Consider the following 22,388-nt stretch of genomic DNA (forward strand, 5'->3'; position numbering starts at 1 on the left):
TGAAGTGATGGGTGCATGTCACCAACTCATGAGCCCGATCAGATGAGCCCGGCCCATTTACGTCGTCCATTCTGTTGCAGGATTTATTTGGTAGCCGCCTTTGATTGGGAATTAGGGTTGTCTGGTCGCAGTCGCGGGCGAGGTGGAGCGATTTGGGAAGGCGCTGCTCTCGGCTCTCTTTCCTGCGCGTAGCGGACTGCTTCGAAGCGGTCTCTCTCGGTTCTCCTTCCTGCACCACTGAGACGCTTACTTTTGTGTTCTTTTTCCATTTGGATGCCATTCCGAATTGTTATGAACAATTGTTCTTCTTTTCAGGGGTCACTAAGTCGAGTAGCTACTTGTCCAGATTCATGGCGACCGCTAATGCCAACGCCAAAGGTGGTACGTATTACTGCCGTAAATGGTGTTTAAAATGCTTTCGTTCATTGTTGCATAAGGTGTCACAGGTGTCAATTGTAATCTTCTTATCAGCGAGGAAGAAGGAAGTGAAGAAAGAAACTGGACTTGGTTTGACCTACAAGAAAAATGAGAACTTTGGTGAATGGTACTCCGAGGTGCGCACGATCAACTTACCGGTGGTTCTCATTCTGTTGACGTTAAAGCATTTAATTTTGCATTCCTTTTTCAGGTTGTTGTTAATAGTGAAATGATCGAGTACTACGACATATCTGGCTGCTACATCCTAAGACCATGGACGATGACAATTTGGGAAGTTTTACAAGTAATGGATTTAAATTCATGTCAGAAGAGATTGCTGTGTTTTTCCATATTTTGTTAACAACCTGGTTCTTTAATCAAACCCTCAAATTGTGGTTTCAAATAATAAAAACATCAGTGCTGCGTTTGATATTTTTGGGTCCCATGTATGTTGATGATTTATAAATTATGTGAAGTTTTTAACTATCTTGATGTTTAAGATTACATTGCCTTGTTTCTTATCTCTTGGGATTTCCTCTGGACCATCTGTTGATTGCTGAACTTTTTGTACATGCAGACATTCTTTGATGCTGAAATAAAAAAGATGAATATCAAGAATGCGTATTTTCCTCTATTTGTTACTGAGAGTGTCCTACAGAGGGAGAAGGATCATATTGAGGGCTTTGCTCCTGAGGTGAGATTTGAGTTTTGTTAAGGTGAACTAGATTCTGCTGAATTTTCCTTTCATGCAGAGATGAGCAATTCTTTCTTGACACATGTAGTTCAGATTTGGTTTCAAAGTTGTACTCCAGATAGTTGATCACAAAATTCTAGAGATGATTTAGTTAATGTTATAAAAACTGTTGTAGTTGCTGCTATTCTTGAATTCTCATTTACTGCTCAGTAGGAGTTGCTCTTTTCAATTCTAATTCGTAAGTTTATTAGTGTGCAAGTTTTCAATGTCGCATACAATAATGTGTCCTTTGGCTTACTTCTTGAAGGTTGCTTGGGTTACTAAGTCTGGTCAGTCCGAGTTGGAAGTTCCTATTGCAATTCGTCCCACAAGTGAAACTGTCATGTACCCATATTTTTCTAAATGGATTAGGGGGCATCGTGACTTGCCATTGAAGCTTAACCAATGGTGCAATGTCGTTAGATGGGAGTTTAGCCATCCTACTCCCTTTATCAGGTTCCTCTGACATTTTATTTATGAATGTTGAAAAATAGATTTGTGGATTATTTTCCTTCTATTGGATCATTGTTTACTAAAATTTCATTAGCATGATTCTGCTGCAGTTTAGTTTTTATGGCATCTTTTTTGGGATGATTGGAACTGCCAAGGGCAATGGCTTTAGTTTGATAGTTTTTATTGTGTTAACAAGTACTTTCTTGTAGGGTATCGAATTTGGCTTTTTTTAATGCTTATTGCCACAGTGTTTGACTATAGGATTGCCCACAAATTAGCTGCTATATTAATTTTCTATTATAAGATTAATCACAAATTAGCTACTTTTTGTTGCAGTTGTTTTGGTTTGACAGTAAGATTAATGTGAGGCTTGTTATCTCTAGTTCTCAACAACTTGCATTTTTCTCTTCAGATACTTTGTGGATGTCTTTTCCTTCTACTATAATTTTCTCCTTTTTTTCCTTCAACTATTAACTTGAAAACTGGAGAATACAGAAGCAAATGGTGGGTCTATGCATGAAATTGGATTATCTATGTTATCTCGATAACATGGTATGGTGAAGCGTGTTACATAAAGCTGCTTATCTTTGTTGTCTGTGTTTGTTGCTGTTCTGTTGATCTTGTTTCTTTTTTCTTAACTGATGTGAGAAGAAGTCATATACTCATTACTTATCAGTCAATTGCATGCATATTTTCTGATTTGTTTCTTTCATGCAAATTTTTAAAATACATGTTCTTGTTGGACTTCTGTCTTATTTTTTTTCTTATCTGCAGGAGTCGGGAGTTTCTTTGGCAAGAAGGGCACACAGCTTTTGCAACACAAGCTGAAGCAGATCAAGAGGTACTTGAGAATTCTATTTTTGGAAAGTGTTTATTAGATTCTTATACAAAAACTAGCTGGTCAGAATAAACAATGAAGTTGCTCACCCAGAAATTATTTTTGGATAGCTGATATTGATGTACTTATTTTATGAATTTCAAAGTGTCTGTAGATGATAATTAAATAGTAAACTCCACTAAAGTTGATTGGATGGCATCCAAGATAAATAGTAAGCTATGAAGCACAGACACTTGGAAATATTAATCCCAATATAGATGCTACTAAAGTTATATAGTCTTTCTCTTCATGGTTTTGGTTATTTTTTGGTTGCATTGGTCATAAGGTTGGTACTGGCTTAGTGGTAGTTTGGATCTTGATTTTGGAGAATTTAACCTATTCTGCATGTCACTAGAGTATTCAGGTAGCTGTCAGGATTTTTATTTATATTTGAGAAGATATATATGTCTTTTTTAAAATTTATTATGTACTCATTATCTGAAAGCATTCTATGAGAACTGGGTTCTTGGTGTTCTTTTGGAAAACGGATTTGTGATGCTACTGCGATTTGGATGATCCTTGCACTTTGATCTCTGCAAAATATGAACTTTTATGGAAAGTGACTTTACATGTGGAAAATGCAATATTCAAATGTGATCAGCTTGTTGCTAAGCCAGTTTTTTTTTAAATGCTTCATATTGTCATTTCAGGTTCTTGAAATCTTGGAACTATACAGGAAAATATATGAAGAGTTCCTTGCAATTCCTGTTGTTAAGGGTAGAAAAAGTGAGCTAGAAAAGTTTGCTGGTGGTTACTATACCACAAGTGTTGAGGTACTTAATTTAGTTCAATTGAAGAATCTTTTGCTGCATCATATGTAGCTGATTTTGCAGTAAATCATTATATCTATTATCTACTATGATGCATTGGTTTGTTTTTTCTAGTGTTTGAAAATTATGCTACTGTTTGCCAGGCTTTTATTCCTAACACAGGTCGTGGAATACAAGGTGCTACCTCCCATTGCCTTGGACAAAATTTTGCAAAGATGTTCCAGATAAATTTTGAGAATGATAAAGGTGAAAAAGCTATGGTCTGGCAGAATTCTTGGGCATACAGCACTCGCACGGTAATTTTTTGTGCTGCCATTAATTAAAGGATTTGTTGTTATGCTGATGATAAACATATTTTAGGACATTCTTTAGATGCATTCACTGTTTTGGGATATGTAATTTTATAACAGCTGTTATGGCATTAGGATATTTTATCTTCGAGTGACAGCTAACTTTTTTACACTTTCCTTTGGAGCTCTTTGAGATAGTAGAATCATCCTTGAATAGAATTTGATTTATCTGAAATTGTATAGAAGACCATTGTTCGCTGTTTGATTTAGTTGGAAACAGTCTATGATCATTGTTGATCATTGTATGGAATATAATTTTCTTGACAAGAAAAAATAGTGTTCCTTAAAACATGATTCAGGGTAGTCGCTCTGGTGTTCTGGTACCTCCACATCCCGAATTGCCACTGGTCTGTGATTCAGATTGCTGAACATGGAGTGCTAAATATTGTTTAGTTTTGTCGTTGTGAAACTAGTACATGCTTCCTCTAAAATTCACTCAGGAAATGTCAAAATAACAAAGCACCAAACAACTGAAAGCATCATACAAATTAAAGCTTATTAAGTTTATTTAATTATGTTTTTTGCCTGCTCAAATTGCATCTCTACAGGGAGTAAATCAGAGGGGGGGGGGGGTGGTGTGTGTGTGTGTGCTTGGTTGGAAAGTGCAAAACACTTTTAAACTGTAAACATAAAGCTAATGACAAGCAAGGCTAAAATATTTTAAAAATTGTGGTAAATAATACAGGGGGTTCAATTAACATCACTCAAAGATGTTATATCTTCTTCAAGGCCATAATTTCTGAACCAAGAGAAATGTTATATCTTCTACGTGCACTGGTATCATAATCTTGTGCATCACTATTCCATGATCCCGGTAATTGTAGAAACTGTTAAAATAGAAAAGAAGATAGTTGTTTTACAATTTATAACAGTTGGTTTGAGAAGACAGTTATGGTTTAACAATTCATAACAGTTGATTTGAAAAATCGATCATTTGTATCTTAGGCTGCTCTGTGGTAAATTATATCGTAAAAGAATAATTTTAACAGTGTTTTCTTTTTGCAAGAAAGTTGTGTAATTTGTAAGAGTCTTTTGGTTTTTCATATGCTTGTAGATTTCCGGATGATGATATGTAGTTTTTCCAGGAGTCATGTTCTTGATATATAATGCCATGATAGTTGGATTTAAATGTAGTGTACGTATCTTGAGATTGGATTCTTGTATCTCTGGAAGTGGCATTTCCCATGCTTTTTCTCTGACATGCCAAGTTTAGTTTTTTCTATTGCCACTCTCTTTGTATAATCATTCTTTTTTTGAGCAATCATTCGCCGGACTTGGATATTTTTAACATAACAATCTGTTGCTAGAACAAGATTCTAATGGATAGGTGTCCATGGCTAACTAATGGTTGTTCATTTAGTTATGTTGATATTATTTAAAACTTGGTTTGTCTCTTTAATGTGTGTATGCATTAATGATGAGGGCATGATTAAGCTTGATTAGCACCAACTCCATTTAATAGTTTCCTAGTGGAATAATTTCTGACAATATGTAACATAGTTAGGAAGCAAGTGTGTTGTATCTGATCTTTAGCTTTTCTGCAGATTGGTGTTATGGTGATGGTTCATGGAGATGATAAAGGCTTAGTATTACCACCTAAAGTGGCATCAGTCCAAGTGATCGTCATCCCTGTCCCTTTCAAGGATGCAAATACTGATGCAATCTTTAGTGCCTGCTCATCAACAGTTCAGGCACTCCGTGAAGCAGGCTTTAGAGCTGAAGCAGATTTAAGAGATAACTACTCTCCTGGCTGGAAGTATTCACACTGGGAAATGAAAGGTGTTCCTTTGAGAATTGAAATTGGACCCAAGGATTTGGCAAATAACCAGGTAAACAAGGAGTTGAAATATCTGGGTCAATCAGTATGACTTTACTGATCAAGATTTCCTTTTGTTCACTTCAATTGCAAATTCATTCAAGCACCAAAGTTCTTCCTTGTGGATATCATTTGCTAGTGCTTCCACCCTATGCAATGGGTCATAGGGAAAGTCACACGGAACTAATATTTCTGCCTTCATGTGTCTTTGTTATTGTTTTGTTTTTATGTTTTGATGCAGCAACAATTTTAATTTTACAATCAATATCTTCTCCAATTACTGTATGGATCCAATCCTCAACAGTCTGATTGTCTCTGGAATTGATGGTCAGAGCCGACGCAAGGCTGTTGGGTATCTTCATCTTTATATTAGACAGTTGCTGCTTAGCATGATTAGTGTCTTCATCCTAATCTTGGTTGATGTGGTTGTCATGGATGATTGCTCTCAGGATAACTGTTCTTTTCATCTTCTGGAATTTGTTGGATTATCTAAAATGGTGCCAAGAAAGTTGTCCTTTTCTAGAGATTCAAAACGGAGCATTATGTTGTTCGATACCTTTTATCACTTTGGTGCCATTATTGTGGAAAACATCTTGTATTACCGATTAGATTTCTGTACCTAACATCATGGTCAATAGACAATCATTGTCCATATGATTGTAAAAGCTAGACAAAGTTACGGTTTAAAGTACGGTGCCAATATACAAAGTTACTGTTGGAGTTGTATGAAGGTAAAAGCTAGATTTTGATATCTTTGTTTGTCAGAAATCCATGTGTGGACTACCATAGGACTGGCAAGGATAACTTTTATTGGAATTCAATAATTAAAAAAAATCAGGAATCCAACCAGTGGATTGAGATATTTTGTTCTGCTTAAGGTTTGAAACAGTGGCAGCATGGTATGTTCTGTGCCAGCCTAAACATGTTTAACAAGGCATGGTTATAATAATAAATAATTGGCTTTCGCACTGCATGGCTCAACAAGAGATTTCTCAGCCTAAACATCTCCTTTATTAGAGAAGACTTAAACTTGTAAAGCATGCAACTGCATTGTGGTATCGAATCAGCATATACTCGAACCCAGGGAGTTGTTCTTTGGCATCCTATTTTCGCTAGCATAATACATGTCATGTCTTGTTACATTGTCATGGTTACAATTCTATTTTATGAGCTGCACAAATATAGCAGGTTGCATTTTGCTACTGAAAGGCACTAGCAGTTCACTTTTTTTTGCAAGCGTACATTTGAGCTGCATATGGTTTGCTTATGAGAACTTAAGCTAGTTTGCTTGAGTGTTTCTCGTATCTTGTTTAGCATTTTATCGTATGCATGTCCTTTTTGTTTCTTATACGATGGGATAGAAATCTTATATACAACTTACAGGTGCGGGTTGTTAGGCGTGACAATGGTGCAAAATCAGACATACCAATGGGCAATCTGGTGGAAAAAGTGAAAGAGATACTCTCAAGTATCCAGGAATGCTTGTTTAATGCAGCAAAACAGAAGAGAGATGCATGCATAAAGATTGTCAATACCTGGGATGAGTTCATAGCTGCTCTTAATGACAAAAAAATGATCCTTGCTCCCTGGTGCGATGAAGAGGTACATCCTTATCAATAAGTTCATTGGATGATATTTCACACAAGGTCTGCCATATCGAAGCGTACCGCCTGTATCGGGCGGTACGTACCGGTCCAACAGGTTACCGGTACGTGGACCGCCCGATACCGCTACAGTGTTATAGTATTTATAAAATTATTACAGTATAAAATGTATAAAATTATTTGATACACCAGGGTGTACCGCTTGGTACGCCGATATACCGCCTGGTACATTGGTACCGTACCGTACCGAGCTCGGGTTGAAACGCTGGTACGGTATGGTACGGTACGACGAACCTTGATTTCACATGTTGTATGTCATTCATGGTCATTATATCAGTTGTGTAGTTGTGCAAATATGATGATGGCCAATGGTGCTGTTGTGGGACACAAGTGACCAAATGCATACGGAAGTAAAAGGCAACGAAATATATTCATTTGTATTCACTATGTAAACCTCCTTTTTTTGCTGATGTAGCCACTATACTGTTTTAGTAGCTGTTATCATCTGTTTTTTGCCGTCAATGATGGTACTTTTGTCAATATTGTGTTTTAGTGATGTTAAATTACATCACTAATGCCCTTAATGATGCCTACAGGAAGTTGAGAAGGATGTAAAAGCTCGAACAAAGGGTGAACTAGGAGCTGCAAAGTCTCTATGCACCCCATTTGATCAGCCAAGGCTTCCAGAAGGTACTCATTCGTTTAGTACATAAATTGATCAAGCTATCTAACTATACATTAAGCACAAAGTCATACCTTGAAAAGACCTTCCTGTCATACCATGTCATGATATGAAAAACAGGAATAATCTGAACAAAAACCCCAAAAAAATAAAAAATCCAAAGAAATGATTATTTAATGTGAAGTATATCAGTCGTAAAGGATCATGCATGAATCATAGCAAAGCAATATATGGTTCATTGTTCATCAATCGACGTGCATGATTACCTATCATGATCATCAATAGGTAAATATGTAAGTCATCCAACACACATGCATGCAATATTATTATAAAGGCACATCCAACAGTGTCATAACATACATTAGGATGGATCACACATCTTATAGAACACCACATCACCCATGCATTCACCATCCAACATTGGTGTATAAGTTAGAACTTCTAGTTGATGCACTTTCTCATAGTTGATAGAGTGGCCATATCATATTCTTACCTGATCAGAAATATCTGGAGCTTAATTTGGAGGTTTCAATACTTGCAAACTTTGTCATATTTTTGAGTGGAATAGGAGTGCTGATTGGTTAGCACATTTTGGACTGTCTTCAAAATCCTTTCATTTTTGGGCTGTCTTCTTGGCCAATGAGTTGGATAGTTTTTTGTGCTCCAAGGAGCAAGGTGGAGCTTGTATTAGGTTGCTTCAGTAATATAGTTTTGGCTTTTTGTTTGAGAAAAAAAATCTTATCCTCACAAGAGAACATCTGGTTACCACCACCTCTGACTACTTGTTAATCCTTAAAGAGAATCATGCTATCAATATTGACTCATCTGCCACCAAAAAGTTTGTATCACTATGAATACCATGAATGAAATAAGATTATGGTTGATTGAATTTCATGATTGTTACAAACCAGTCCTAAGACTCATTGTATTATTTCCTTGCCATCAAAATGTATCCGACTCTTACAGTTAAGTTATCAAAATCCTCATGCTCCATATCCAAAATTTAAAAATGTCCTTAACCAAATCCAATAAAATTCATAACAGTGGCTGGGATTATTTAAATCATTCTTGGGTCACCAGCACCTGACATAGGTCCTTGTTGGCCAATCCATGCATGTGTATTCAAGGTCATTTCTTTTCAATGCCTGGTTGGTATTTATACATCTAAACAAGGGTTTGAGATATTTAACAACTTTATCCTTTTCCATCATATAAAAGTACTAAGAGATGAGGTTTGTGAATCTGGATAAGTATTAATTTTGATGTTCGAGGATAAGGGGAGACTCATATCTAGATTGTTGATCATTCTTTTTAGCTCTGTTGCTCGTCCATCTAATGAATTAAAGATCTGTTAGAACTTATTCACTTATATGACTTCAACTGTCCAGCTCTTGCAGATCATGCTTTCCTTCATGAAAGAAGAGTTCTTTATTAGAATCTTTGTTTTGAAAGATGTATGAGGTATTGAATTAGGAAAAATAAGATAGCAGACACTAGATTTTGAGTGTAAGTTTGTGTCATCTCATTTTTTTAGTATAGTTTTGATCTTTTAACATTGGTTGTACATTGTGGATTTAGAAACTAGATTTTGAGTGTGTGTGTAAGCTTGTGCCATCTCATTCTTTTAGTTTATTTTTAATCACAATATCTACCTTGTACCATTACCTTGATCTTTTTTTTTTGTTGTCTTTGATGATGATGCCCGACATGAGATTTATCATTCACAACATTGTGCAGGAACTCTATGCTTTGCCTCAGGAAAGCCAGCCAAGAAATGGACATATTGGGGACGAAGCTACTAGGCAGGTTGATTACAGAGATCCTACTGTCGTTTATTCTGGAGTTTGCACTTTTATGAAAAACGATTTCAAGTGTTCCAAACTTTATTCTCCTGTAAAAGATTTTGAAAGTTTTGAGTTATTCCTGTTTGAAAATTGGGCTGATATGCAAGCAGTACTTCATGCAGTTGTTAGATTGAGCTAATCATATGTCGTCTAGTCAAAAATAAAGAAGAATGACGAGCTAGACCGAATATATAGTTTCAGTCTGGAGATGTTAGGATTGAATGTTTGGAGATCATATATTGCCACTTTCATTTTGGTTCTTGAGTGCAAGATTGATTGGTCAAACATTTTAAATAAGGTTTCACCTGCATGAGATATTCCGAAACGCAATATGTTCATAATTTGGCTTTATCGCGTGGGCTGGTCGATGGTCCTTTGTCAGTGATGGTGTGCTCCTTATTTGGTTCATCTTTATCTCTCAGATGAGAGGATACGGCCATGGGGTAAACATGTCGCTAATATGGTCTGAGATAGAAATATTAAGGACTTACTTGGCACTCCGAGATCATTGTGGAATGATTCTACAACTATGACTAGTATTTCCTGCGACTTCATGAACATCTCTATCATACATATGTATGGTGTTGAAGGTAGATCTTGCTTCTCAATCAGCTGACGGGTAGTGTTTCCCAAGAGGTATGCCGTAATTGTACGTATACAAAGCCAATGTTGGATTTTTAGGCACAGAGAGAGGTGTTTTCTTCCTTCTAGTTTAATATATATATGTATATGTATATATATATATATGTATATGTATATGTATATATATATATATATGTATATGTTTATATATATATATACATATACATATACATATATACATATATATATATGTGTGTGTGTATATATATACACATATATATATACATATATATATATATATACATATATATATATATATATGTATATATATATATACATATATATATATATACATATACATATATATATATACATATACATATATATATATACATATACATATATGTATATATATATACATATACATATACATACATATATATATATATATATATATATATATATATATATATATATATATATATATATATATATATATATATATATATATATATATATATATATATATATATATATATATCTCGAGAATAGGAGTATCGAACACCTGGCATCGAAACATCAGCTTCCTTCGCTTCTGTTATTTATTTATACCACCGAAGGAGGGGTTAGGAAAAGAAAAAAGAAAAGAGTTCCGGTGGGCGAGCGATACGGGCGAAAGAGTCGGGCGGCCGCGACGATGGATTCTTCGAGCGGCGACAGCGGGCGAGGTGGAGGGACGTCGCTGCTGTCGGCGTGGAGCGCCGCCGCCTCCCGGCGGTACCAGCACCTGCTCGACAAGGCCACGCCGCACGTACTTCGGAGGTGGGCCGGGCTGGCCGTGCTGGCTCTCGTCTACGCCGCTCGCATCTGGATTGTCCAGGGTTTCTATATCGTCTCGTACGCCCTCGGCATCTACGTCCTCAACCTCTTCATCGCCTTCCTCTCCCCACAAGTCGATCCCGAGATCCAGGACCTCGTCGCCGGCCCCGGTCCCTCCCTTCCCACCCGCTCCTCTGACGAGTTCCGCCCTTTCGTTCGCCGCCTGCCCGAGTTCAAGTTTTGGTCAGTGCCGTGCACCATTCTTTCTTGCTCCTCTTATTTTTGATCCTATTTGATCTCGCAATCCTTTTTTTCGTGTGTCGACCTGTTAGATTCAGATCAAATATGTTAGATCAAGTAAAATCCTATGCTAAGAAAGTAGAAGGCTATAATTGGTTGATACGAGCTCTTGGCTTGATCCCCAGTATTGATTCAAGAAAGTTATTTGATTTTAGCCTACCAAAGTTTTGCAATGGAGTTGAAATTTCTGAAGCATGCATATGGTACATACATAAGAGTTGAAGAAAACTTTGTGATAAGAGATTCTACAAGGATTGGGACAATCAACCATAGATGTTGGTGTTTCCTTTTTGTTTTTTTTCTTTTCGCAGCAAATGTTCTTTGGCAACTCCGGAATGGCCCGATCAATTGTGACATCGGTTATCTTTTTCACATAGGGCGTGTCTTCCTCTAGGTCAAGGTGTTTTCACATAGGTATAACCTTTACCTATTTGACCGATGGTGGATTGGTTTTGACAAAAGACAAAAAAACATGCAAGAATTGACTTTAATTGTTAACTGAAAATTCATCTCAAAGCCTTTCAACAAGTTGCCTGCCTGAGCACTAGTGTTATTGTTGAGTAGCAATAATGCTTAATTGAACAGCATAGTCATTTATCCGCATAATTCATGTGTTGGTTGACTAGGAGCTGATTAACCAATTAGATTGAACTTTTTGTCTAAATGAACAGAGAGCACTTGATCACTTGCGACGATTGCTAGAAACATTGACTCTAGAATTCTTTATTTAAGGTAATACTGATAATTATATGAAGCATGAAGACCTAGGTAATGTTACGGTTGTTTTTTTTTTCCTTGTGCGATGCGATCAAGACTTAAGACATAAAAACAACATAAGACTGTGTATATTGTCTCTTCCCAATTGCATTGGTGGGGGCTTTGTACTTTGGGACCATCCTTTAACAATGAGACGAAGTGAAAATGGATCAGTAGTTATAACAAAGGAGGGCTATTAAGTTGCACCAGGCTAAGATCCAAATCTATCCAATAAAGGCTCACAAGTTCCAATCCTGAATCTGAATCCCTCCCATAAGAGGATCTAAATCAAATCTTGATTGCAGAAACTATAACTTTTGGATACCATATTTGGCAGCTTAGATTTGGCTTGTTTTCCATATACAATAAATGTTATTTGGTTTTGCTTTCTCCAATCTAATATACAACCAAAGGTTAGCAATAAAGGAACCAAACTGATCAAAGTGCATTGCTCATCTGCAGTCTGTACCATTTATCAGTCAAACATCTCAGAAAATCTCGTATAGGCATTTTTATAGAAAAACAATACTTTGATCTTTATCAAAGACAATTGTTTTATGGATTTACTCCAAAAGCAGAGTCCAATAGTTACCATTTACAGGTTGAGATTCCATACTTGATAAATAGCTTAATAAATCCTGTTCAAGAATCCCTAACTTGAAATCAGGTCAAATTCAGATTTGGACTATCAGATCCTCAGGGTCTTTGGCACCTGTAAATTCAACTTTTATAGGCATCAAAACTATGAGGTGTTGGCAGTGATATGACATTTACAGTATGCTGACATGGTTTCCTTGTGTCATGCAGATGCCATCTCGTATAAAGATAATAAATGCAGCATCTAGTAGGGTCCAAGTTGGTCCATATATGATGCACTTGGCAACACTTGGATGACACGTCAACTTTATGTTTGTCACCTGGCACTATAGGATTGGCATTCAAGCTTACATGATTCCATGCGGATGACAGATCAACTTGACTGCCTTGATGTTTGTTACTCGGTACCACACAACATGTAAGTTAGCACCATTCTGTCACCATGAACATTAGACCTTGGGCTAGGCCTTCCAAATAGATCAACTCCTAGGTAGGAAAGAAAACAGAGGCCAGTGTTAAATTGCTAAACCACTGGCGAGGAAAGTGAAAATTTCCCTTTGTAATTAATATATCAATGCAGTATATTTAGATATTGCTTGAACTATGTCTGTAATAATATTTGCATTCCCTGTTTTGTGATTTATTCTAAATTTATTTACATGCTTTAATATGTTTGACGAGTATTTAAGAGTGTTCAAGTTCATCATCCTATAAGATGGTATGAAATTCTAAAAACACAATTTGATAATTTCCTCGGAAAATGATCAGGTAATTCCATACATTGATAGTTGCTCTGAGCCTCTTGACCTCTGCCTGAGTGTATATGCTACCATCCAACTGTATATTTGTTTTCACCCATGGTTTACGAACCTATTCGTTGATCATGATCTATTCTGATGATGGAAAAATACTCATTTCAGGTCCCACTCTGAAATCCCTCATCCAACCAAATTTTAGTGATATCAATACCTTAGTGCTTTTTCTATTTCTATAGATAGTCACTTCCTTTCTACTTGTCATAAACCTAGTACCATCGCTTACCTAGAACAAGTGTGACAATTTTTATTTCAACATGCTCTACTGCTAATAACATTTTGACATTACAAACACATCATGATGTGGCATCATGTCGTACCCATGAGTAGTATGTGCGTGGTGGGCACAGAATTGGTACAGCAAGTTACAATTGTCATAGGCAAACCATGATTCAGACCCACATAACTGCAGCTAGTGTTCCTTTCCAAAGGATGGAACAATTGCACATCCAGTACCTTGCTGGTTTAGTTGTGTTATCATGGCAGAAAAGCATGAGTATGGTGCATGATACTCATCATAGTGACACTGTTTTGAAGTAGTAGTTGAATATATTTTTTCTAATATGATCATATTGCTGAGAAGTTAGATCATTTGTCTAGACCGGTTGTGAACTAGTAGTTGTCTTTTCTTTCATTCTTTTGCTCTTTCTTGTCGGTTTCTCTCATGTTCTTGTTCTGAAAGATGTAAATGCAGTTCTTTTTAGTGTCCATTGGTAACATTCTTTCAGTGCAGGCATTCCATTACAAAAGCGTTTTGCATTGCTTTCGTATTGACGTTCTTCAGCGCATTTGATGTGCCTGTATTTTGGCCTATTCTGCTCTTCTACTGGTTAGTGCTGTTCACAGTCACGATGAAGCGACAGATTCTTCATATGATTAAATACAAATATGTTCCATTCACCTTCGGAAAGCAGGTATTTTAATGCTTCTAAACACAGCTGAGATATCGTTCTCTTAAACAAGTATCCTGATTAATCGTCTGATCTCCTATTTCAGCGTTACACTGGGAAAAAAGCAGTCTCCACCGATGATGCGACTCTTCCGAGCGATTGAACTGCATGTTTGTATGTTATGCTCGAAAGAATCCCAAGTTGAAACCCTAGTTAGAACGAAGAGGTCAAAATGGTCTAATCATTGTGATCTATATTATGCTAGGAGCTTTCTATAGTTCAACCGAGTTGGAAGAACCTGATGTTGAGTGCTGTGTTACATGTCAATGTGTGAGGCTTGCAGATTCCGATGGGTCTTCTGGTCTCTTGCATTTTGTTTTACCTGTTGAACAGCAGCTACATTTATCATTCAGAAGACACCACATGTTTTGATGCTCTTCGTCTTCCTACATGTTTGTTATTACTAGGCACAGAGACAGCATCAACTTCGTTTCTCCAAATCTTTACTTAGGCTATTTGTTTCCGCGTTGAAGAGTGTATTTATGTTCTTTCTATAACATCGAATTGCGTGACTGGATTTCAATCTTTTCAATTCGGATTCCATTACTATATAATTAATTCATTAAAGGAAGAAAACGATTTAATCTTTTAAGGATATTTTAGGAAAAATAAACTTCTCCCCTTCCCAATTTTGTGGACTTTGGACAGAATGAACTTTCTAGAAGAAATAACATGGAGAAGTTCCAAGACTTTTCGTGCAGTTTGACGTCGTCACGACCTTTCTTCGCGTTCATCCCATCGATTTCCCACATTGTTTCCCCTCCTCCTCTTAATACGCGTTGACTTGACTTTCGGGTCGTCGCTTCTCCCTTATTAACGTTTCTCCCGTTAATAAACTCCCACCTTCTCCATCTCTTCTCGCCTCCGATCTCAATGTCGTCCGTCTCTGGAATCCAAGGCCACATCCTTGAGGTCACCGGTAACTCCGCCTGAACCTTTCTTCCTTCCTCGTTTTCGTTAATCCTTCTTGACGATATGTGTAATGATCATTCTCTCTATTCGATTTTGTTGTTGTTGTTGCTGCTGCTCTGGGGGGGAAGTGGTTGGGTGCACCAAATTGAGGGACACCGAGCTGTTCTCCCGCCAAGATCCTTACGTCTGCCTTGAATACGCCAATTCCAAGTTCCGCACTCGCACCTGCACAGGTTTGTTCTTTGATTCATTCCCCTAATTTTTTCTTGATCTGATGATCGGAAGGCGCTTAACAAAAGCTGGATTTGGGTTCCCAGATGGCGGCAAGACCCCCACGTTCCAGGAGAAGTTTCAGATACCCCTCATCGAGGGGCTCCGTGAGATCAGCGTGGCTGTGTGGAACAGCAACACCTTCACCGCCGACGACTTCATCGGCAGCGCCAGGTTCCCATCTTGTCCTCTCCCTTCATCCTTTTCTTACTTGGTATTTGGTCGATTTCTCGCGCTCTCTCTCCCTCTTTCTGTCAATCAAATTAGGGCTTACTCGGTAAACATGCTCAATTTGTTCTGCTCCTATTGCCGATCGTGATCCGTAGCTTGTTCTTTGCTAATCAAATTAGGGTTTCACCATTTAGAACGATGACATCAATTGGTTTTCCCTATTTACAACCTGGCTCATAGTTCAGCTAGATTGGCTATGATCTCTGCGAATCAAGATACTGAAACATGGAACTCGATCCTTCTTGTGCCCAGGGTTCAATTGCACAAGGTCCTCTCCCAGGGTTATGATGACACTTGTTGGCCACTACAAACCAAGAATTTCAAGTAAAGACTGTTCTCTCAATTGTTGCTACTCTGCTATTAGGTTAGAGCTTTCTTCTTTTCGAGTAGGTCAGAGCTTCCCATCATATTGTTTTTGCAGATTTGCAGGAGAGGTGAAGCTCATCATGCACTTCCAAAATGCATTAGTAAGTTCAGTTCGATTACTGCCTGTAAATTCCCACTAGAGAACACAAGTAACTTCCATTTGTTGCATCGATGAGCAGCACAAGCCCCCCGCACATTGTGCTCCGTCCGCCCCACCTTACATGTCGCCGCCGCCGGTGATCGCGGCATATGCCCCTCCTTATGCTTCTCCTTACACAGCTGGAGCTTATCCTGGAGCTGCCTCATATGCTTCGTATCCCCCACCTGCGCCAGCACCGTATCAGACTAGTGTATATCCAACTCCACCACCGCAACAATTCTACGCACCCCAATCGTATCCTCCTCCTTCCTATCCGCCGCAGCCCTACATGCAGCAGTACCCCCCGTCGCCGGCACAACCTTACTATCCACCAGGTAAGTCTCAAAAGAGGAGCATCGATTGAGGAGATTCCTGAGCACAATGTAATTACCTGGAACTCTTTTTGCAGGGCCTTACCCGGGTTCTTATCCTCCACCTTACTGATTGGGAGATTAATGGTGCTAGTCTTGCAATTCATTTCTTCTTCGTGCACCTCCAAATCAAGTGGTGGCTTCACGGTAGATGATTTCACATTTATGTTTCTCTCCTTGTTTGGTGATTCAGCTGCGTACCTGCGGATAAAGTTAACACTAGTTTTTGGTGATTCATATGCTTCTTCTTTTTTTTTTTTACTTTTGTCTTTGAGTTTGAAATTTGGAATGCATTAAGTGCCTATCTTACTCTTCAGTTTTATTTGAAGCCATGAAGGCTCTTTGGGTCATAGCGTTTTGTTTGCAAGTGGATTGCAACCACGAAGTCCCATCCCTACTTCTTCTCCTCCTCTCAGTGGTTCATCGCAACCACTTGTTCCAGAACCCCAGTCGTCTTCCTTTTGTTTAGCTCATGGCTCTTGCATTCACGCTGTGTCGGAGGACAAACGAGTGCAGAGCCGCAGCAGCATCGGGCGCCGAAGCCGGAAGAGTCCGACCGGAAAAAGCCGTCGAGGACGGGGCTTTTATCCTTTGTTTCGGAAGGTTTTGCCTTGGTGGTATCTCTATCCGGTAGATTCACGCAGCCGAAGGACACTAGTCTGTCACTTTTGGCTGTGTGTTTGGGAAGACGATGAGGTAAATGACTCGAGTGCGTTCGAGCCCTGTGGGGGAGTCTGTGTCCATTCTTGTCCCTTTCTGAGCGGTTCTTTTTCATGCTCGATCTGGAGATAAATAATGTAGAATTAACAGTGCTTGTGAGATCTGATCTACTACCACTTGCCACTTGGTAAACCCAAACTAGTTTCTTTGGTAGATGCTTAGCGGCGGGGAACAATGATTTGATGTTGTTGCTGTTCGTGCCCGAGATGGGTGGAAAGCAGAAATGAAAAGATTGCTTGTCTTATTCTCTTGGAAACATCCCTGTTATACAAACTCGATTGAGCCAAACAGAGAATAGATACATGCAAAAGGCTAAAAAGTGAAAAGTAGCACAGGCACTACGAGTACAAGGCAATTTAACTTGCCTGGATTCATTTCACATGATGTGTATAGCAGATTTGCAGGTACATCTCTTAATAGCTTTACTATTATGTGCAGTCGAGTCAAGTTTTCACGTTCACCAATCGAATCCAGCAAACCAAATCAAGGATCTCTCTTCTTGGAATCAGTGTGTGGAGTCCTCCTTCTTCTTCATCTCCTAGTTACTTTCTCTTCTTCCATCCCTGTTTTAGCTCAAATAGTGTTGGGATCTGAAGTTACAGATGAAGTGAATGTTCTCTTCCAGAAGACGGTTGAAGTAATCTGTTCATTCACGTGCCAATACTACCTACAGATCGATAGCTCAATAGGTCCTTTTCCTGTGTCACTTTCCTGCTACACAAGAAAGAGAAAGAGGAGGAGAGAGATGGATTGCTGTGCTATCACCAAAATGAAATGGAAAGAGGTGTAATAATTGTCTATAGAAGACAAACCAAATCTATGGAGAATAATAGACTCCAGAAAGTCCCAACCTCGATCAAAATTGAGTTGCATGCAATGACAGTGACGCAGGAATGCCATCAAACCAAAGACATGGAATTTTCCCAATCATAGCATCAACTTGGTTACCCAAATCTTGGTGGCAAAAGGGCATATGTATTGGGGAGAGAGAGAGAGTGGTTTTATTACACAGATTCTGCAAAGGAGATATAACCCATAAAGATTTGCCTGTTTTGGGGGGAAAGAAGGGTGAAAAGGTCACAACCTCAGTCCATCTACAATTGTAGGAAGACAAAATTCACTTGCCTCCAATTGATCATACGTAAGAATCTGAGTGAAATCAAATCAATGTAAACCCTCTGAGACATTATAACCTACAACAGTTGAGGCCGGGATGCATCAGCCACAAACAGCAAGGCCATGAAAAGTTGTGCTGCCTCCAACCATTGGCACCTCCCAACACTGTCCCTTTGTATTGAATAATACTCTCATGCATCAAAAGCTCTATACAAATTAAGCATCATAGGCTAAGCCTACCTTCCCTGCACCCAACACCTGACGGTGCTACTTCTCCCATAAAGATTCCCAACACTTAACCATCGTAGTAAATGCATGGTCCCTTCAGCCCTCCCTCTTCGATCTCTTTCCGCAAGAGATGACATGGGAAGTGGAAGAGGCCCAAACAAGCACACTAGTCCTTCGAGAACGTGAGCAAATCCTCCACAGTTAACGCTGATCTCATGCGGAGAGTGAGAGGCAGAACACCAGAAGACATTACATCCTTCCTCCTCCCTCTTGTCCTTGTTTTCCTTGGATCCACCTTCATCGGCTCACTAGGTTTGCCGCCCATATCCCGCAGGTCAATCCCCTCTCCCATGTCTTCTTTCCAACAGCAAGATTCCCCTACAGCCCTTTCCCTCCCTCTCTCTCTCTGGCTTTTCCTTTTTTCCCTGCGGTGTTGCCTGGGAGGGACGTTGTTTTGACTATTCTTTCTGTGTCTGTGACTTGGTTCCAGGTTAAAGCTTTGAGGCTGCTTCAGGCAGTGGATGCCCTCTCGATGAGCTGTGGTCTTATTTTATAGCTTCCAACGGGCTAATCCAATCCCCTCCTTTTGTTTGCTCTCTTCCCCATGACCTATCTCACCTCAGAGTCACATGCATTGTTCCCAGCTGAAGCTCCAGTCCAGTCTTTTTCTTCCTCTCTTGGCTTATAGCTCAAGGTTTTTTGAGGCCACCCTCCCCCTGCAGACATATGTTCCAGGGGTTCGTTCACATCACATCCCTCTTCTTCTTCTTCTTCTTGTAGCAGCCACTGAGACATGAGTTGCTCCAAAGCATCACCAACATGAGCTCACAAGGGAGTAGGCTGCAGAGCAAATGGCAGGCTACTACTAGATCTCTTCCTCCGCTGCTGACGCTTCTTGTCCTGGTAAGCCCAGTGCTGGCCCTCGGCCAAGATGGAGTGCTGCTGCTCAAGTTCAAGTCCTCCATCCTCAGCGACCCCCTCGCCGTGCTCCGCGACTGGAACTACTACGACGCCACGCCGTGCTCGTGGAATGGAGTCGTGTGCATGGGCTTCCCGGACGCAGCTGCTATCACCTGGACTCCTCCTCCTCCTCCTCCTGCTAATACTGGAGGCGGTGGCAATGTTCAGGTCCCCACGGCTTCCAGAGTGATCGGCTTGGTCCTGCCCAACTCTCGGCTCTTGGGCTCCGTCCCCCCCGAGCTCGGCCTCCTCGAACACCTTCGCCACCTCGACCTCTCCGGCAACATGCTCAACGGCACCCTCCCGCCCTCCCTCTTTAACGCTTCCGAGCTTCGCGTGCTCTCGCTGGCCAACAACGCCATCTCCGGAGAGCTCCCGGAGCTCGACGGGCGCATGAGCAGCAGTTTGCAGGTGCTCAACCTCTCCGACAACGCATTGATCGGCAGGTTGCCGGCGAACCTTTCTCGGCTGCCGAACCTCACGGTTGTGTCCCTCGCCAATAACTACCTGTACGGACAACTTCGCGGCGGCGGGTTCTTGCGGCTCCAGTACTTGGATCTCAGCTCCAACCTCGTCAATGGCTCCTTGCCGACGGATCTCGGTGGGCCGAGGCTCCGGTACTTGAACCTGTCATACAACCGCCTCACCGGCGCAATCCCGCTGGAGCTGGGGGCGACGATTCCGGCCAACGCCACGGTGGATCTGTCGTTCAACAATCTCACCGGAGAGATCCCGCATGAAGGCGCTTTCGCCGCGGAGAAGCCGATGGCGTTCGTGGGGAACCCGAGTCTATGCGGGAGGCCGCTGAGAAACCCGTGCGCCATCCCCTCCATTCCCTCCACCGTCTCCGACCATCCTAATTCTTCCATCGCGGCTCCGCAGAAGGGCAAGTCTCCCCCAGCCTTCGCGGCGATACCCAAGAACACGGACGGGACCTCGCCGGCCGGTGGCGGGCAAAGCTCGGCAGGGCGAGGGACCCTCCGGCCGTTTGCTGTGATCGCGATCACGGTCGGGGATTTGGCCGGCGTTGGGATCCTTTTCGTAGTGTTCTTGTATCTATACCATGTGAAGAAGAAGAAGAAGACGCAAGAGCAGCGGCAGCAGAAAGAAGTTGGTGGCGTAGGGCTGAAGAATGAGCCGCCGCCAACAGCAACAACGGCATCCCCTGAATCCAAAACCATAGGGCTGTTGTCTTGCTGTTTGAGAAAGAAAGGCGGCGGCGACGGAGGTGACACCGAGGAGACATCGGAGACTTCGGGATCCTCCGAGACGGAGGGAGAAGTGGAAGAAGCGCCAAAGGGAGAAAAGGACGGTGAGGACGGTAGATCCCACTCGCAGCAGAAACTACAGGGGGCTACTCTTGTCATGGTCGACGGCGAGACAGAGCTGGAAATCGAGACATTGCTCAAAGCCTCGGCTTATATACTCGGCGCCAGTGCGTCCAGCATCGTCTACAAGGCGGTGCTCGCCGACGGCACCGCCTTGGCCGTCCGCCGCATTGGGGAGGGCAGCGTCATCGGCAAGTTAAAGGATTTTGGTGCTCAGGTCCGCAGCATTGCCAAATTCCGCCACCCGAACCTCCTCCGCCTCCGGGGATTCTCCTGGGGCGCCGACGAGAAGCTTCTCATCCACGACTATGCCCCCAACGGTAGCCTCGCCAACATCTCTCTCAGCAGTATGTCTCTGTCTTCTTTTGCCGTCTCTTTTCTACGATGAAGTTTGCTCCATGAATCGGTGGGTTGAGTCCTGTGTACTTGCCCGAGTGTTTACAGAGAAGCTCGGCTCGTCGCCGTTGCATCTGAGCTGGGAGGCACGACTCGGAATAGCGAGAGGCGTGGCGAGAGGCCTCGCCTACATCCACGAGAAGAAGTGCTCGCATGGCAATCTCAAACCGAGCAACATTTTATTGGATTCAGACATGGAGCCAAAGATCGGAGATTTCGGCCTGGACAGGGTGATGTTGGGCGCGGGCGCGTCGGCCCGGCAATTCGGGAGTAAGCGGTCGATGCACTCTTCGATCAGCTTGCCGGATCTGTCCTCGGTCGCCGGAGCTAGTCCTTCCGCCCCAGGCGGCTCCTCCTCCTCGGCACTCGCTCCTCCGCCGTATCAGGCGCCGGAGTCCCTGAAGAACCTGAAGCCCAGCGCCAAGTGGGACGTTTACTCGTTCGGGATGGTGTTGCTGGAGCTGGTTGCCGGAAGAGTGTTCTCGGAGGTGGAGCTCTCTCACTGGAACGCAGGGCTTGTGGTGGAGGAGAGGAACAGGCTTCTGAGGATGGCCGACGCGGCGATAAGAGGGGAGGTGGAAGGCAAGGAGGAGGCTCTGCTGTGCTGCATCAAGCTGGGGTTCGCTTGCTGTGCCATGGCACCTCAGAGGCGGCCCTCCATGAAGGAGGCAGTCCAAGTGCTGGACAACATCTCTCCGCTTCCGCATCCACAGTCTGCCAACGTTCTGCTGTCGAATCATAGCAAATGCAATCCGTGATGCCATTGACCTTTCGACTGCAACACACACTGATTTGTTCCTCTTTGATGTGTTCAATATATGAGTCGTTCTTCTTGTTTTCCTTAGTGTGAGTTGACGACCAGCCTTCCGTTTTGGTTGTGACTAAATGATTAGATTGTGGTCACTCTGCACTGCTTTGTATCGATTAGGCAGCGAAGTAGAACTCAGAGTTCTTCCATGTTTCCCAGATTCGAGTCTGCATAGTTA

The 22,388-nt window shown here is 41.3% G+C and overlaps 4 protein-coding genes across 5 annotated transcripts; all 4 read left to right on the top strand.

Moving 5' to 3' along the window:
• The first annotated feature begins 76 nt into the window (after positions 1-76).
• LOC135644766 (proline--tRNA ligase, cytoplasmic-like) lies at positions 77-9,685 on the top strand. Of its 2 annotated transcripts, none has more exons than XM_065162658.1 (13): positions 77-209; positions 316-381; positions 472-554; positions 629-721; positions 995-1,111; positions 1,419-1,606; positions 2,378-2,444; positions 3,131-3,253; positions 3,394-3,546; positions 5,145-5,429; positions 6,800-7,018; positions 7,617-7,710; positions 9,440-9,685. In XM_065162658.1, the coding sequence occupies exons 2-13, from the start codon at positions 351-353 to the stop codon at positions 9,502-9,504; spliced, it is 1,518 nt and encodes a 505-aa protein (XP_065018730.1). In that variant the 5' UTR covers positions 77-209; positions 316-350; the 3' UTR covers positions 9,505-9,685. The 2 variants fall into 2 exon arrangements, with proteins under 2 accessions (XP_065018730.1, XP_065018736.1); XM_065162664.1 differs by having other exon boundaries at positions 83-219.
• A 1,060-nt stretch (positions 9,686-10,745) lies between these two features.
• On the top strand, positions 10,746-14,737 carry LOC135644793 (protein RER1A-like). Its single transcript, XM_065162710.1, has 3 exons — positions 10,746-11,190; positions 14,149-14,329; positions 14,412-14,737. Exons 1-3 carry the CDS (start codon positions 10,826-10,828, stop codon positions 14,466-14,468), a joined length of 603 nt encoding a protein of 200 aa, XP_065018782.1. The 5' UTR covers positions 10,746-10,825; the 3' UTR covers positions 14,469-14,737.
• Positions 14,738-15,124: 387 nt separating this feature from the next.
• Positions 15,125-17,004, top strand: LOC135644788 (extensin-3-like). The gene is made up of 7 exons (XM_065162705.1): positions 15,125-15,284; positions 15,406-15,510; positions 15,595-15,721; positions 16,031-16,102; positions 16,200-16,245; positions 16,324-16,618; positions 16,693-17,004. Exons 1-7 carry the CDS (start codon positions 15,239-15,241, stop codon positions 16,725-16,727), a joined length of 726 nt encoding a protein of 241 aa, XP_065018777.1. The 5' UTR covers positions 15,125-15,238; the 3' UTR covers positions 16,728-17,004.
• Positions 17,005-19,065: 2,061 nt separating this feature from the next.
• On the top strand, positions 19,066-22,242 carry LOC103981009 (probable LRR receptor-like serine/threonine-protein kinase At4g37250). Its single transcript, XM_009397580.3, has 2 exons — positions 19,066-21,353; positions 21,451-22,242. The coding sequence occupies exons 1-2, from the start codon at positions 19,538-19,540 to the stop codon at positions 22,158-22,160; spliced, it is 2,526 nt and encodes an 841-aa protein (XP_009395855.2). The 5' UTR covers positions 19,066-19,537; the 3' UTR covers positions 22,161-22,242.
• The last annotated feature ends 146 nt before the right edge of the window (positions 22,243-22,388 follow it).

Source organism: Musa acuminata, chromosome BXJ1-4 (assembly GCF_036884655.1).
Source record: "Musa acuminata AAA Group cultivar baxijiao chromosome BXJ1-4, Cavendish_Baxijiao_AAA, whole genome shotgun sequence".
NCBI classification, from domain to species: Eukaryota; Viridiplantae; Streptophyta; class Magnoliopsida; order Zingiberales; family Musaceae; genus Musa; species Musa acuminata.

Excerpts from the sequence above, each read along its gene's own strand:
- LOC135644766 (XM_065162658.1), top strand. The coding sequence starts at position 351 with ATGGCGACCGCTAATGCCAACGCCAAAGGTG. Across the intron at positions 1,112-1,418 it reads TTGAGGGCTTTGCTCCTGAG|GTTGCTTGGGTTACTAAGTC; the intron begins GTGAGATTTGAG and ends TACTTCTTGAAG. Across the intron at positions 3,254-3,393 it reads ACTATACCACAAGTGTTGAG|GCTTTTATTCCTAACACAGG; the intron begins GTACTTAATTTA and ends ACTGTTTGCCAG.
- LOC135644793 (XM_065162710.1), top strand. The coding sequence starts at position 10,826 with ATGGATTCTTCGAGCGGCGACAGCGGGCGAGGTGGAGGGACGTCGCTG. Across the intron at positions 11,191-14,148 it reads CTGCCCGAGTTCAAGTTTTG|GCATTCCATTACAAAAGCGT; the intron begins GTCAGTGCCGTG and ends CTTTCAGTGCAG. Across the intron at positions 14,330-14,411 it reads CATTCACCTTCGGAAAGCAG|CGTTACACTGGGAAAAAAGC; the intron begins GTATTTTAATGC and ends CTCCTATTTCAG.
- LOC135644788 (XM_065162705.1), top strand. The coding sequence starts at position 15,239 with ATGTCGTCCGTCTCTGGAATCCAAGGCCACATCCTTGAGGTCACCG. Across the intron at positions 15,285-15,405 it reads CCACATCCTTGAGGTCACCG|TGGTTGGGTGCACCAAATTG; the intron begins GTAACTCCGCCT and ends CTGGGGGGGAAG. Across the intron at positions 16,619-16,692 it reads ACAACCTTACTATCCACCAG|GGCCTTACCCGGGTTCTTAT; the intron begins GTAAGTCTCAAA and ends CTCTTTTTGCAG.
- LOC103981009 (XM_009397580.3), top strand. The coding sequence starts at position 19,538 with ATGAGCTCACAAGGGAGTAGGCTGCAGAGCAAATGGCAGGCTACTACT. Across the intron at positions 21,354-21,450 it reads CGCCAACATCTCTCTCAGCA|AGAAGCTCGGCTCGTCGCCG; the intron begins GTATGTCTCTGT and ends GAGTGTTTACAG.